General features: G+C 48.2%; 1 protein-coding gene and 1 long non-coding RNA gene across 17 annotated transcripts in view; one reads left to right on the top strand and one right to left on the bottom strand.

Moving 5' to 3' along the window:
• The window catches only part of VLDLR (very low density lipoprotein receptor), a 30,053-nt gene extending 22,501 nt beyond the window's left edge, over positions 1 to 7,552 (bottom strand). The window contains exons 1-2 of one of the 8 annotated variants that reach the window (XM_070248204.1): positions 7,316 to 7,552; positions 6,441 to 6,589 (exon numbers count right to left, since the gene is read on the bottom strand). In XM_070248204.1, coding sequence (XP_070104305.1) covers positions 6,441 to 6,522 — 82 coding nt within the window. In that variant the 5' untranslated portion in view covers positions 6,523 to 6,589; positions 7,316 to 7,552. The other 7 variants (XM_070248207.1, XM_070248205.1, XM_070248203.1 and 4 more) reach the window with 7 other exon arrangements.
• The window catches only part of LOC102147749 (uncharacterized), a 156,805-nt gene continuing 149,631 nt past the window's right edge, over positions 6,799 to 13,972 (top strand). For 6 of the 9 annotated variants that reach the window (XR_011431179.1, XR_011431181.1, XR_011431177.1 and 3 more), the window contains exon 1: positions 7,371 to 7,511. This is a non-coding gene — a long non-coding RNA (uncharacterized lncRNA). Of the gene's footprint in view, positions 6,940 to 7,370; positions 7,512 to 13,972 lie in introns of those variants that run through there. The other 3 variants (XR_011431180.1, XR_011431183.1, XR_011431182.1) reach the window with 1 other exon arrangement.

Below are 13,972 nucleotides of genomic sequence, written 5' to 3'. Positions count from 1 at the left end.
TTGGAAGTTAGTAGTTTTTGTGGGTGGCAAGCTACTAACTTGGTGGTCTTCAGGCTCTAGTTTGCATCAGAATCCCCTGGACGACTTGTTAAAACACAATGCTTGGCCCCTGCCCAGAGATTCTGATTCAGCACTTCTAGGGTGGGGCCCAATTTTGCATTTCTAATGAGCTCCTGTGATGATGTCGACACTGCTGGTCCCTGAAGACACTATGAAACCACTGCACAAAGGTCAGGAGGCTAAGATGCTATCGACAATGGAGGTGACGACTTCATTTTCAGAGATGGAATATATAGTACTCACCCCATAATCCCTCAAGGCCATCACTGGATAGACATCGGGCATAAATGCGAGTCTTACAACAGACATCTTGGCGACAAGCTGAGGTAAAGCCTTTGTGCCCACTGGGTAGGTAAAATTTATCTAGATGCCTTCACAAGCATGCATGGTAAAGAGGTTCTTCTAAAAATCTGTCTTCCCCTCTCCATGTGCCCTATCTTTGATTGGCCCCATCACTTACTCTAAAGCAGTAGTTTAAAAATGAGCCCAGATTCTTCTCCCAGGACACTTTGCCATCAAGCCCCGGTCTTGTCCAAGCCCTTATCTCTCACTTAATCTAAATTTGGCTCCTGTTCTTCTGTTCCCAGGCTGCCCTGATCTCTATCCAAATCAAGATGGTGATTCAAGCAACCTAGAATGGCCCAAAGTGCCAAGGATGGTATCACTTCCAGGCTTCTCATTGGCTCTAGGATTGAGTCTAGGTCCCTGCCTACTTCCCTGACTTTTCCTATTGGTTACCATGCGCCATCTGCCCAGGCTACCCCATGGGCCCCACCACTTCCCCAGGCCTGCGCCCTCACTGTTGCTTGGTCTTGGTTTGCTCATGTTACCCCTGTTCACTTATCCACCAGGAGTAGGCTCAGATGTCATCCCTTGAAGGAGGCCCTCGATTCCTCTCTTGACCAACTAGGTGTGGTCTGGCTGCTTTCCCATAGTCCCCTGTACTGTCACACAGCTGTCACGTATTAAGATGTCCTCACCTGCCTGTTTCCATCTCTAGAAATGGGATCCCCTAAGGCAAGGCTTAGAATTTATCTTTGTAACTTGGGACCAGTTGATTCATATTAGTTCACTAACAAAGTAGGTCTGAACTATAGACTCTCTTTCAAAGCATTCTTCCCAGCTTTTCTGAACTTGAAACCAAGTGTGACCAGTTGTTTCACTAGTTAGAATATCTGGAAAGACTCTAGGTTATAAAGGTCACTGTTCCCTATGTCTATGAGCATACTTTCACCTCATCTTTGTGGCACTTTTTTGTTTGAAAACTGAATTTTCCCACACTTATCTGTCAGAACGAGCATGTCAGTGTGGGTATGTCAGCCTCATTTCTGTGTGAGAAGAGTAGTTCTGACACAGGGGAATCCTAGCAATGGCTAACTGGTGAAGTTAGAAATTTGATGAATCAGGCCCAGATCTTACTTCTGACATGTTTTAGTGCTCTTGGTAATGTTGACAGCAGTCCATGTTGCCTGAGTCATATCACCTTTGTAAGATCGTCTGCAGCGATGGAATAGTTTCTGGCTTTGTCACATTAGAGTCTAAGTTCATGGTGATATTCAGGAAACTTCATTATTTAGAACCCAGGTGGTACGTGGGGACTCCAGCAATCTTCAGCTGCCTTCAGCTTCTTTTATGATTAAGTCTTGACCACTGGATCTGCTCACTCCTACTTCTATTCCAGGCTGCCCTGGGATCATTAGCCCCCCCCACTAGACTAAACGTCATGAAGAAGGGACCAACTCCCTGGTCACTGTGTCACCATGCCTGGTGCCATATGGTGAGGTGCTCAGTGGATGGAGGTCAAGTGGTTTCAAGCAGATGCATGAAGAAAGTTGGCACCAATTTACCACCTACATAATAAACCTACAGATCAGTTAATAACTCAGACCTTGGGGAGGCTTCTTAGGAAAACTAAAGATCAGAGGCAATCTATAAAATAGGAACCCTATTGACTCATAATATTTGGGGGAAGTATTAAGTCATAACCCACGAAATAACTTGCAAATGTTGTATTTAGGGGAAGTATTAGGTATAACACAGGAACACATGAAGTCACTTGCAAATGTTGTCTATCACCAAGGTTTTATCACCTCCATTGCTTGGCAAATTGCAAGCTCCACCCCATCCCCCACTGCCAACACCATATCTAGACACATAAAGGCTACCAGCCAGCAGGGCCAACCCAGATGACCCAAGTTGGTGGCAAGATGGACCACTCCAGCCAGTGATCCCATCTTACAGCTTTTGCCTCCGAAGTTCTCTCTTAAATACAAAGCCATGAATCCCCTTCCTTGCTCCACCCACTCACATAGCATCTTTAAGATAGAAAATAGGCAAAGGATTAAGCCATTTTTAGCAGAATCTCTGGACTTACTCTCACAGCACCTAGCAGGCATTCTCTTGCTTAATTTAGAGCACCCAAATAACCAGCAGGCCCTAGCTTTCCCAGGAGACTTCACATGAAGGGCAAAGCCTGCTAACTTTAAGGTATCACCTGCCAGCTAATTCAGGTCCTGCGGTCTGGCCAGTGCATCCATCTAGGTGGTATTAATGATGTTTAAAGTTTTTATGGCAAGCCAACAGAAGAGCTCAGCAAAAACACCGGATCAGATTGAAAAAGGCACAGAATGAAATTGGGATGATTTTCACTTACAAAGCCAGATTCTCCTAGCACTAAGTCATACTCCGGCCTTAAGTCCTCCAAAAAGCTATCAGTCCTCAGCTTTCCTAGCCAACAACCTTTTAGCTGGGTGAAAAAACCGTCCCTGGACCACTTACTTCTGCTCAACAGGTACATCTCATCCATCACCTCGGCAAAAGGTATTCTTGGTCTCTTTGTCTGGAAAGGAGTCTCTGTGCTTTGGCCTGAGGACTCTCTTGAGATTAAATACTAAGCAATTTTGAATCTATCAACTAACCATCTGGAGAGCAGCTGCATTAACCCACCACAAGAAGCTCTCCCGAGGCAGGTACATTTATCATAAGCATCATTACAGACCTTATCATAGTCCTTTGAGGCATTTAATTTCTTAGAGGCTAGTGTGTGAAGGTGGTGCTCCAAAAAAAGTCAGTATCCAAAGTAAATTTAATTATGACTTGAAGTCATATAGGTGACTGCCTAAACTTGCTCACTGCTCCCTTTACCGAAAAGGACAATTTTATTCACCTTCTGTGAGAAAGAGGAAGTGTTCAGTATTTAACATCAGTTATCTCTCTTTCTCCGCTGTGCTCCAGGCCTTCTGGTCTTTGGATTAAAGCCGAAGCTATCTGGCTAGGGGCCGTCTGCTCCGTTCACCTCACGGCCACATTCTACTCCAGGCGTTCTTGTTCAGTCTTACCCGTCTGATACTCCTCCTGCAACAAGAGCGCTTGGAACTACTTTTCACCTCTTCTGGAAGTGTAACAAAACGACTCAAGTGGAATCAAATTGATGGTTATCCACTTTTATAAAAGGCAGAAACACTTCCATCAGGTCTTCACCTCTTTTGAGCGTGGAGGCTGCCATAATTAAAATATGGCGTTTGTCCTACTGAGGTCTTAACATTTGGCAGCCTTACTGAACTTGGCCTTTATACACGTTTTAGGTATCAGGGAACTCAAACAATAAGAGAAGAGAAAAAGAAAATGATACAGGGCAGACACATAGCTAAATGCCAGTGGGGTGATTTCGGGAGCAAAGCTGCTCCAGACTTCAAGAAGCTGTCACTGCCAATGAGGGCTTGCCTGGTGACTCTCCTTTAAAGAGTTCCTGTTCACAGGCTCACTCTGTGGCCTAGATGAGGATTACCATCATTGTCACACCTTCCCTCTGTGCTGACTGGATGAGCTGGGTTTATTTTCTCTTGTCCTGTGGTCTCCTATCCCTCCTGGTCTGTTCGTACCACCCTCACCAACCCTCACCAACCCACTCCCCACAATGAGAGAAGTTTCTGTCTAGTCTTTTGCTAGCTGCTAGCCATATCTGAATAGCTCTCATCAAACCTTGCTTCTTTTAGGCTCTGGCCTTAACAAATATAAGGTACCCCAGATCCTAATCTTGATTACTAGCCTGGAGGAAACTACCCTATTGAATTTTAACTTCTCTGGTTAGCATGACTTAAGTTCCTTGCCAGAGTCTTAGGAGCATGCCTGCCCTGGCCTAGAGTGTCTCAGACCAGCACCATGAGTGTGTATGGGGGAGGGGTTGGCGGGTGGGGAGACAGGGTAAGTCTAGATGATCAGGGCCAGAAAGTCAGCCCACATGCCCTGGAGCTTTGAACTTCGGACAGGAGCCAGTCTGGGTTGGCTTAGGGTCAACACCTGCCTCAGCCAACCCCAAATTCCCTCCACTTTAGAAGGATGTGCCTCCTTTCCTTGGAAGAATTTAAGTCTTGCACCGTCTTCTACTTTCCACTGTTCATGGCATGTCACGTATTTCATATGTGACCTAGGGGTGCCCAAGGGATCCTCGCTACCTCATGCAAGGTGAACATATGGCTACAACGAACTCATTTCAACAGTTTAGGTGCATTCCTAGCATTCTATAGGATAAAGTTAACCTCCAGGGGGAAGTTATTATACGTTAAATTAAAAGAATATGAAAAGAACATGCAGCAAAAAGGAATCTTTTCTCCCACCTTCCTGGACAGTTACAGTAGTTTCTGGTATAGCTTAGTCTTCTGAAATGTTATGACCAGTATAATGCAAGTCATGGTACTATTCTGAGAAATCGTTTAATAAGTTAGTATTGCTCATCCATTAATGATTAATGTTCCAGTCTGAAAACTCTTGTAGGCAGGGCTTAGCTCTTAGGTTTGTTACACATCAGAGGCCATCTTCACGACACACACGTATTTTTCAAGGAGTCCAGGCCGGGGAAAAGCATTGGAAAGAACAGTCCGTCGGAGCCCGGTCCCGTCTTTTACGTTCGCGTAAAGATAACACTTCTCAGGCTGCTCAATTGCGAGTCCGCGGAGACACGTGACCAACCTAAACGTGCTCGGGCGGCCAGCCAATCGCAGAGGGCAGAAAAGCCCAGCCCCGCTTCACACGCTCGGGACAGTAGGAACCAAAGGGCAGGGGGCACCGGAGGCTGAAGACCCCCAAGTGTTGCTCGAGAGGCTGTCTGACCACACTCTTTAAAGTTCGCTCTCACTTCGGGAGACACGTGACTGCAGGCAGGCGGGCCTCCTGAGCCACCAGGAGCTAGGGACTCTGGAATAGGTATTTAAGACAGGGGCGGCTTTCTGTCCCACTTCCCTAGAGCTGACGAGCAAGCCGCTTGGTGTCATGTCAAGATCACTTCAGAGACCCGCCAGGACTCTGGCCGAATCCTCTTAGAAGGGCTTCCTGTCGCCTGCCCAGGAAAGTTGTGTGGCCCCAAGCGGGAGAGTGGCTGAGGACAAGGCTCCCAGGCCCAGTGCGGCAGACCCTGGGGACTGGACAGTATTCACCACTGCCCTCCTAACAAGCCACAGCCACACACCAGCTCTCCCGGCAATCGTGCTGCTCCCTTTGATCTATTGTTTAGAATGAAGGCTAATTACAGTCACTAGATTAGGACTCAGTTTCTCTCGAGGAAATCTCACCGGGAATGAGGCTGAGCAAACTCGCCCGATTAAGTCTTCGTTCCACTCCCCTCCCCCGTTCAGCTAGAGGGAGACCGGCTTGGGTTGTAAACCCGAGAGGTTTACCAACGCAGCCCGAGGGATGGAAAGAGACGGGAGAAACACCTAGAGGGGAGTCTTATTTCCAACCTCACTCGTCCTCTGACCCGCACTCCAGAACGACGGCTCGGCGCCCGGCGAGTCGCAGTCCGGGTGCACAGGCTGCGCACTTCTCGCGGCCCCGCCGAGCCTACCGGCTGCCGCCCACCGAACGCACGCCGGCTCAACGCCGCGGGGGCCTCCCTGCCCCGGCCCGCGCTCCGCGTCCCCGGAGGCGCCCACCCTCCCTGAAGTCTGAGCAGCGCTCCCGGGGCTGCCGCGCACGTCTCGGCCCGGCCCGGCCCGGCCCTCTGCCTCCTTCCTAACACTCCGCCTGGCAGAAGAGACAGAACCATTGTTCAATGGCTCAGAAGCCCACGCTCCCCAGCCCCTGCCAAGCGAGGTGAAAAACGAGGCAAAGCAGTGGCTTTGAAGGAGGGAGTGTAAGGGGATGAAGACTAGTTCTGGCAAAGCTTTAGGACACCCCAAACCTCGCTGTCCCCCAAGCCCGGCTCCCTGTAGTCGCGGCGCTGTCAGTCAGCTCAGAGGCGCCACCAGGGTGGGGAGGGAAAGGCGGCGGGGAGAGCGAAGAGGCGCCTCCTAGGAGGGGGGTGGGCAAGAGGATCCCCGCGCCACGGGGACCCTAGTACCCCGGCTGGGTCAGGGCAGCCCGCGGAGGGGCGCGTCGTCACTCACCTGCTCCGGTGGCGCCGATTTCCCGGGGCGCCCAGCACAGCGCGAGCAGCAGCCAGAGCGCCCAGCGCGCGGACGTGCCCATGGTGCCCGCCTGGATGGTGCCGCCGCCGCCGCCGCCGCCGCTCGCTCCGCACAACAAGTTACCAGCCCTTCGGAAAGGAGGAAGGAGGTGGGGGCAGGGAGGGAGGAGGGGGGAGGGGAAGGAGGAGGGGAAGGAGTTAGAAGGGGGGAAAGGGAGCGGGGAAGAAGAGGGCCCCCCCTCCCCTACAACTTGCACAATCTCCTCCCCACCAGCCAACCCACCCACCCACCCACCTCCCCGGGCTGCAGCAGCAGTGCAAGCCGAGCCTGCGGGCAGAAAATAATGCAGGCGCTGCAGAGGAGAGGAGGGAAGAGGAGGGGAGGGGAGGGAGAGGGGGTGGGGAGCCGAGAGCAGAGGAGAAGACAGAGAGAGGAGCCGGCCGCGGAGCACCCACACTGGCGGCTGCTGGAGCGCGGGGTAAGGAGCGAGGAGGGGGCAGGAGGGGGAGTGGTCAGCGGGGAGGGGGGAGCGGCGGCTTCAGCCCTCCTTTCCCTCCGCACGCTCCTCTTATAAGCTCGGGGCTGCCAGGTGTCTGCGCCGGGGGTGTGTGAGTGTGTGTGCGAGTGTGAGCGTGCGTGTGTGAGTGGCCGTGGCCGTGGCCGCTGCTGCCACCCGGACTGCTCCTGGGGCCCCGCTGCTCCGCGCGTCCGCCCGAGGCTCACGGGGGCCCGGGGCGGCCGCTGGTTGGCTCGCGCGCCGCCCTCGCCTCCAATCCCCGGTGTTTGCCCTAATTTCCTGATCCAGGGAACCTGCCGCCGCAGCAGCTGTGCGCTCCCTACAGTCATTACTGTACCTCCGGGCAGCCGGCACCAGTAAACGCAGCAGCGGCGGCAGCAGCAGTTAACGCTGATGCAACTATTGCTGCTGTTGCTACCGCCTTCCCACTAACGGGGCTTGCAGCCCGGGGGGACTGGCCGCTTCCAGGGGCAACAAGCATCTCTCTACCACCCTCCCCTGCGCCCCAGAGAGAGGCTGGTACTGTGAGGCTGGTAGGTAGCGTCTTCCTCGGGCCTCCTCTCTCCACCTGAAAGTGATGAAGAGGAGGGGTCTAAACGTTTGGGCTGCTCTGATGTGGGGTTCGGGATGCCTGTCTCAGTCGCACGCTGAGATGCCATTTTGCTAAACATTAAATGTGCCTTTAAGTGAATGTGAGTATGTGTGTGAGAGTGCGCGCGGTTGTGGCTTGTCCTCTATAATAGAACGGGACTAAAATAACCCAGTCTGGGATGAGGAGGAGGGAAATTGCTACCGCAGCTCTGCATTCTCTCATCAACGATTATAGCTAATTGCTAATTGCACAAAATGATAGTTTGAGGGCTTGTAATTAAAAGCTTAACCTTTTCTTGTTTGGGAGGGGAGACCCGTAGGTTTATTCTTCTTGATATACTTTGTAACATTCACTTACAAGGCTTAAGAAAAGAAGAAAGGAAGCAAAAGCAAGACTCCTAGAAAGGATTGATTCTTGTTTTGTCCCTGGCAGTCTGTGAGCCTATAATTTGCTTTTTGAGTACTTCAGTTTTCTTGCACACTTGCCTCTGGTTGCAGTGCATCATCTGCTGAGGGCTGTTAAGCATCTAACAAGAGTCAGATGGCAGACTGAGCTATTTCACCTTCTTAGATAAAGGGTTTATAAATATATTTTAAAGTTGTTTTTATCTTGAAAGACCCAAACTGCGAATTTCATTAAGACTGTGCTCTGGCGCTATGCCATCGGTGATATAAGTAGTAGTAGTCACTGCCTGGCTGTGTTCTCCTTGTCTTGGTTCTCCTGGGCATTCATCAAGGCCAGCCATGGGATGGGACGTTTATTGGGAATTACTGTATCCAGGAGACAGAGAGGAGAGGAAAATTCTAGGTCAGGATTTACTTAGGTGGGGCCAGAGGATATCCAGATTGTGACTGATAAACATGAAGGGGCTTAGCTCTCTGAACTGGTGGAGTCTTGAACAACAGCTCATTTTGAATGCTGTTTTGCCCACCCTGTGGTTGCGCGTGTCATGCAAACTGCAGCAGCCACACACATGTTGCATGTGAAACTGAACTGAAATTTGTTTCATGCATTTAGTAGTGAAGGTAGCATCGAGGTGGTGTTCACCCAACAGGCGTTACAGTGTAAGGGTAAAACAGGTGCAAGGCATCTTCAGTGTTCTCGGGGCTGGGAAAGGCCACCTGATCATGCGTTGTGTCTTTTTACAGAAGAGGAAAGGTGGCACAGGGGATGAGTGGAATCAATATGAAGAGGGACAACATTAATAAACAGTCATGTGGCTTGTTTTTAGTATTTTACTCAGATAAATGTATCCTACAAGATAAACACAGATATGGTATAATAGACATTGTTGACAAACATGTATTGTGTTTTCTATCTCTCCATGGGTATAATAAACTGTTAATGAACTTAGCTGTGGCTTTATCTTCAATCCTATAGCTTTTTTGTTGAATCAAAAGGAAGCATAACTTTTGCTCTACTTCTGATTGGCTGTGTAACTTGGGAAAATCAATGTGCCTCTCTGTGCCTGCCTTCTGACCTGTAAACTGAAAACAAAACCAATCCACATAGTATCAAAGTGCTCTGTGGCCTCAAGGACCAGCTCTCTGCAGAGTGTTGATTATTAGAAGAAAAGGCTTATAAGGAGGAATGAATTTGATTAATATGGAAAGTAACAGAATAATTAAAAATATAGATTTATTATGAGTGGAGACTGGCATGGCTGAACTAACTGGTCTCAGAAAGGTTGACACTGCTAGATTCAGAAGCCTTCAGGTAAATGCATGGGCAGTCCCATCCACTCCCACAATCCACCACATCCATTTATTTGTTGAGCAACACACGTTGAGCATCCCTGGGTAGCAGGCCCTGTGCTAGGCAGTGGACATATGGGGATGCTTCCTGGGAAAGGTCAGGATCTGGTGGAGAAGGCAGAGAAGTAGCAATTACAGTACCCTAGGCACAGCACAAAGGATGCTCAAGATGATGCTATAGAGGTGGTACAGGATTTCAGGGAAAGAGTGGCTCATCTGGCTGGGGGACGAGGGTATCAGAAAAGGCTTTCCAGAGCAGTTCTCTCTGAGCTGAAGAGAGTCATCATTTTTACCAAGCAGTCCCAATTCTCCTTACTCTTGGACACATGGTAGGATTGCACTTCCTGCTCCTTTACGGTTGAGTGGTGCTGAAAGAGAAATTTTATCAATTATTTGTGAGCAGAAGTTACAGGATGCTACTTCCGGCCTGGAGTGTTCAATTACTTGCATGAGGCCCTCTCTTTTTGTCTGCATGATGACAAGAAATGTTTAAGAGGTAGCTGCTGCATCAGCCCGGTTTCTGAGTGACTGGATTGAGTAGTTCTCTGCTGTCTACCTGTCTCTGGCAGTGGTCACATAGCGTAGAGGTCCGCAAATGGCCAGGAGCCTGTTTTGTTTGTTTTTTTTTTGAAGATTTTATTTTTTTCCTTTTTCTCCCCAAAGCCCCCCGGTACACAGTTGTATATTCTTCGTTGTGGGTCCTTCTAGTTGTGACATGTGGGACGCTGCCTCAGCGTGGCTTGATGAGCAGTGCCATGTCCGCGCCCAGGATTCGAACCAACGAAACACTGGGCTGCCTGCAGCAGAGTGCGCGAACTTAACCACTCGGCCACGGGGCCGGCCCCCAGGAGCCTGTTTTTATATGGCCTATGATATGAGTTTACATTTTTTAAAGGGTTACACACACGCACACAAAGATGAAGAATATGCAACAGACACCGTATGTTGCTCACAAAGCCTGAAATATTTACCATCTGGGTCTTTAGAGAAAAAATTGCTGAGCCTTAACATGGAGTAAGAAATAAACCTTTGTTGTCTTCATCTACTGAGCTTTTGTTACCTTAGGAGGACCTCGCATTAACCTGACTGAAACCCTGGTGATACTCGGGAAGGAAGACCGTGGTGAGCAGAAGGAACCATGGCAAAAGAGCATCCGGTATTCAAGCAAATGCAAGGATGGTTCAAGGGTGGGGTCAAGTGAGCTATCGGTGGGCAGAAAGGCGAGGACTGGATTAGGTGGCCATTGGTACGTCCTGCTAACTCCTTGGATGTCATCCTCTAGGCCATGGCAAGGACTTGTGGTGAATTTTTTTAAAAACTTTTTAAGAATTTTGTTAAGTTATGCAATTCACTATGGAGTAATGATAAAATACAGAGTAAGATAAAGTAATTTTTAACAAGCATACTTTCAACACCCAGAGATACTGTTAACATGTTCTATTTCTTTCCTTTTAAAAACGTGTTTAATTAGATCCTCAGGTCACAGAATTGTATTAACTGGTCCAGTTATGGCTTTTTACAATTTATTTACTTATTTGTTAATTTATTTCTGCAAGTTAAAAAGAAGCATCCACGAGCCCAACACCACCTCCAAGGGTTAGAGAATTGACAGTAACATACATGGATCTGGGTGCTGCCCTGTGAGCATGTCCGCTTGTCTTCTTCCCTGGAGGAAACTGCTACTGTAATAGGTTTTAATTAAAGGCCTGATGTTCAGCATGTTTTAGAAAATTCCCTCTGGTATGAGGTGGTTTGAAGGGCAACTTCCTTGGGAAGCAGGTGTAATAAGACTAGAGGAGGAACAGGTAGGAGACTGGGGAGGGACTTTTCTCCCCAGTCCTTTGGATATTTCTCTTAGAACAGCATTTTCCAAATGTGCACAATCTGTACGGAGCCCTGGCAATGTCTGCAGAAAGTGCAGATCCCCAGGTCCCTTCTCTGGGCGTCCTGATTCAGGGGGCCTGGTGTGGAGCCCGAGAAGCTCTAGGTGTAACCTCCTTCCAGGTGATTCTTAGGATTAATTACTCATGATTAAGAAACTTTCTTAGAGAATGTCTTCTTCAGTGCAGTTTTAACTGCCAAGTTGCTTTGCTTTTCTCAAATAGGTTTACATTTATTTGTCCGCTTTCTCCAGAGAGAGTGCGTTGGGGCCCATAGAAATGCTAAGGTTAATGTTGAGCATTTCCTTTCCTTCAAGCCCTGAAAACGAATACATATGGGCAGCAGAAGTAATCTTCCAACCAATTTGCTAGTTTGGTTATTGATGACTGTGTTTTCTCCCCCATAGCCTCGCCATAGTTAGTAAGAAGTGCGATGAACTGTCCCCTTCTAAATTATTTTGATGGTAACTTCCGGGCCTCCATGGCATCATTTTCTAATTGTGTGACAGCCCAGTGAAATGAATGGGTTCACCCCACTCCAGGCTCCATGGATAGGGCCTGATGGTCTAAACCAGTGGGTCACAAACTTTAGCTTCCATCAAATCCCCTGGAGAGCTTGTTAAAACGGCCGTGTGGCTGAGTGATTAAATTCTTGCACTCTGCTGCGGTGGCCCAGGGTTTCACCGGTTCGAGTCCTGAGCATGGACATGGCACTGCTCGTCAAGCCGTGCTGGGGTGGCATCCCACATGCTACAACTGGAAGGACCCACAACTAAAAAAAATACACAACTATGTACCAGGGGGCTTTGAGGAGAAAAAGGAAAAATAAAAAAAAAATTAAAAAAAAAGACTGTTAGGCCCCACCTCGGAGTTTCTGATTCAGCAGGTCTGGGGGGAGGCCCGAGAATCTACATTTCTAACAGGTTCCCGGGTGACAGTTGATGCCACTGGTCAGGGAGCACACTTTGAGAACCACTGTTCTAGTCCCATCAGCATAACTTCCCCGTTCAGCCAGTGTGGTTGATTCAAGGGCCTCAACAAGTCAGCCTATGGCCTTCTATGGTTAGATGGTTCAACCCAAGTACATTACTCAAGTCCATCCAGTTATAGTGAAGCTCAGGACTTTTGCTTGGTTGGAAAGGCAATGTGCTGTAAGGACTTTAGGCCAGAACTGCTGTAGCCACTGTGCCACCATGAAGGAAGCTGACTCATGAAGAAGAGACTGAGAGAATCAGAACAATGGCACCTAAACTTGACCTCCAACCTGAGCCCAGGTCAGCTTCTCCTGAAAGCTGCCATTCTGTAGGACTTCTCACTTACCTGAACCAATAAACTCCCTTTGTTGCTTAAGCCAGCTGGATTGAGTTACTAACAAGTAGCTAAGTGATAGAGGTGCCCTCTTGAGGGATGTAGTGTGCTTACTGTAAAACATTGGGCAAAACTCCACATGTGGCCTTTCAGGGGAAATAACACGCCCAACCGCTCCTGGAGGGTGTTCAGAAGAGGAATGCAGGTGTTAGTAAGGACTGCCTTAACTCCTTTCTTGTGTGTCTTGGCCAAGTCAACTCCCCACCTCTGCCTCAACCCCAAATCAAATGCTCAATGTGGACTTATTACAAATGAACCCCTATTGAGGGTTACAATCTAATGGGAACACATTTTTTGAAATCCCAAGGCCAAAGACTATTTGGCAGACTGCCTTTGAGCAAGTTCAGAAAGTAAAAATTTGGCCAAACGTGGTAAAGAGTTTATGGCTAGAGTGAAACTCCAAAATGGGTTGAGTCTGAGGGTAGAGCAATGGTTCTGAACTGGGAGCAATTTTGCCCCCCAGTGAACATTTGGCAATGTCTCAAGACACTTTTAGTTGTCAAGCCTTGGGGAGAGGTACTACTGGCATTTAGAGGGTAGAGCCCAGGGCTGCTGCTGACCATACCACAGTACACAGGGCAGCCTGCCCCAACAAAGAATGATCTGTCTGGTCCAAAATGGCAGTGGTGCCATGGGTGAGACATCCTGGGCTAGAATGATGAGAAGTCAGATGATGCTGTGATGTGTGAGCTTTTATCTGGACCAGGGTAGGCGGGCATTATTTGGATCTTGGATGGCTGAATAGTAATATGTTCTCTATTTGAATAAAGAAAGCACAAACTGAGTTTTGTCCAGTTGGTGACAGATGTGAATGCAGTATCAGAGGGCAGTGGGTAGATTTACAGACTTGGGAGATGTAAAGAAAACCAAAAGTAGATCACATTTAAATTGAAGCCGACCAAGGTAAGATATCCACATTCTGGCTGCATTGTGAACTCATAAATGTCCTTTATTTTACAGAGTGTTGGATTTTGTTTTGCTTGTTTTTCAATGCACGAATGAAGTCCTTGACCACTTCCACCTTCCTTTCCAGAAACTTGGATGAATTCCTATGATCCTGGCCCTGAATTTGATTGTTTTCATTTGTCATAAATGCAATTTACAGGAAGTTTTAAAAGGTAGTGCTATAGTGTTTAAAACACTCTTTTCAATGGGAATTTCTATGGAAATAGGGGCTTTGTGGCCCATACTGAGCTAGCTAAGCATAAATGCTTATTAGCACATAAGAATTTTAATCTGCAAGTTATGAGTAATGCAGTAAGTTCTTTGAAATATACCATTTCACCATGATAATTCCATTTGTAAACTTTTTGTGGAAGTGGATAGTTGATGTAGTGAATGGATTTTGACTTGGTTATGTGTGTGGTTTAAATTCATGTTGTACTGCTGCTCGTACTCCT

Source organism: Equus caballus, chromosome 23, assembly GCF_041296265.1.
Source record: "Equus caballus isolate H_3958 breed thoroughbred chromosome 23, TB-T2T, whole genome shotgun sequence".
NCBI lineage: Eukaryota > Metazoa > Chordata > Mammalia > Perissodactyla > Equidae > Equus > Equus caballus.
This window is presented reverse-complemented; position numbering and strand designations above follow the sequence as displayed.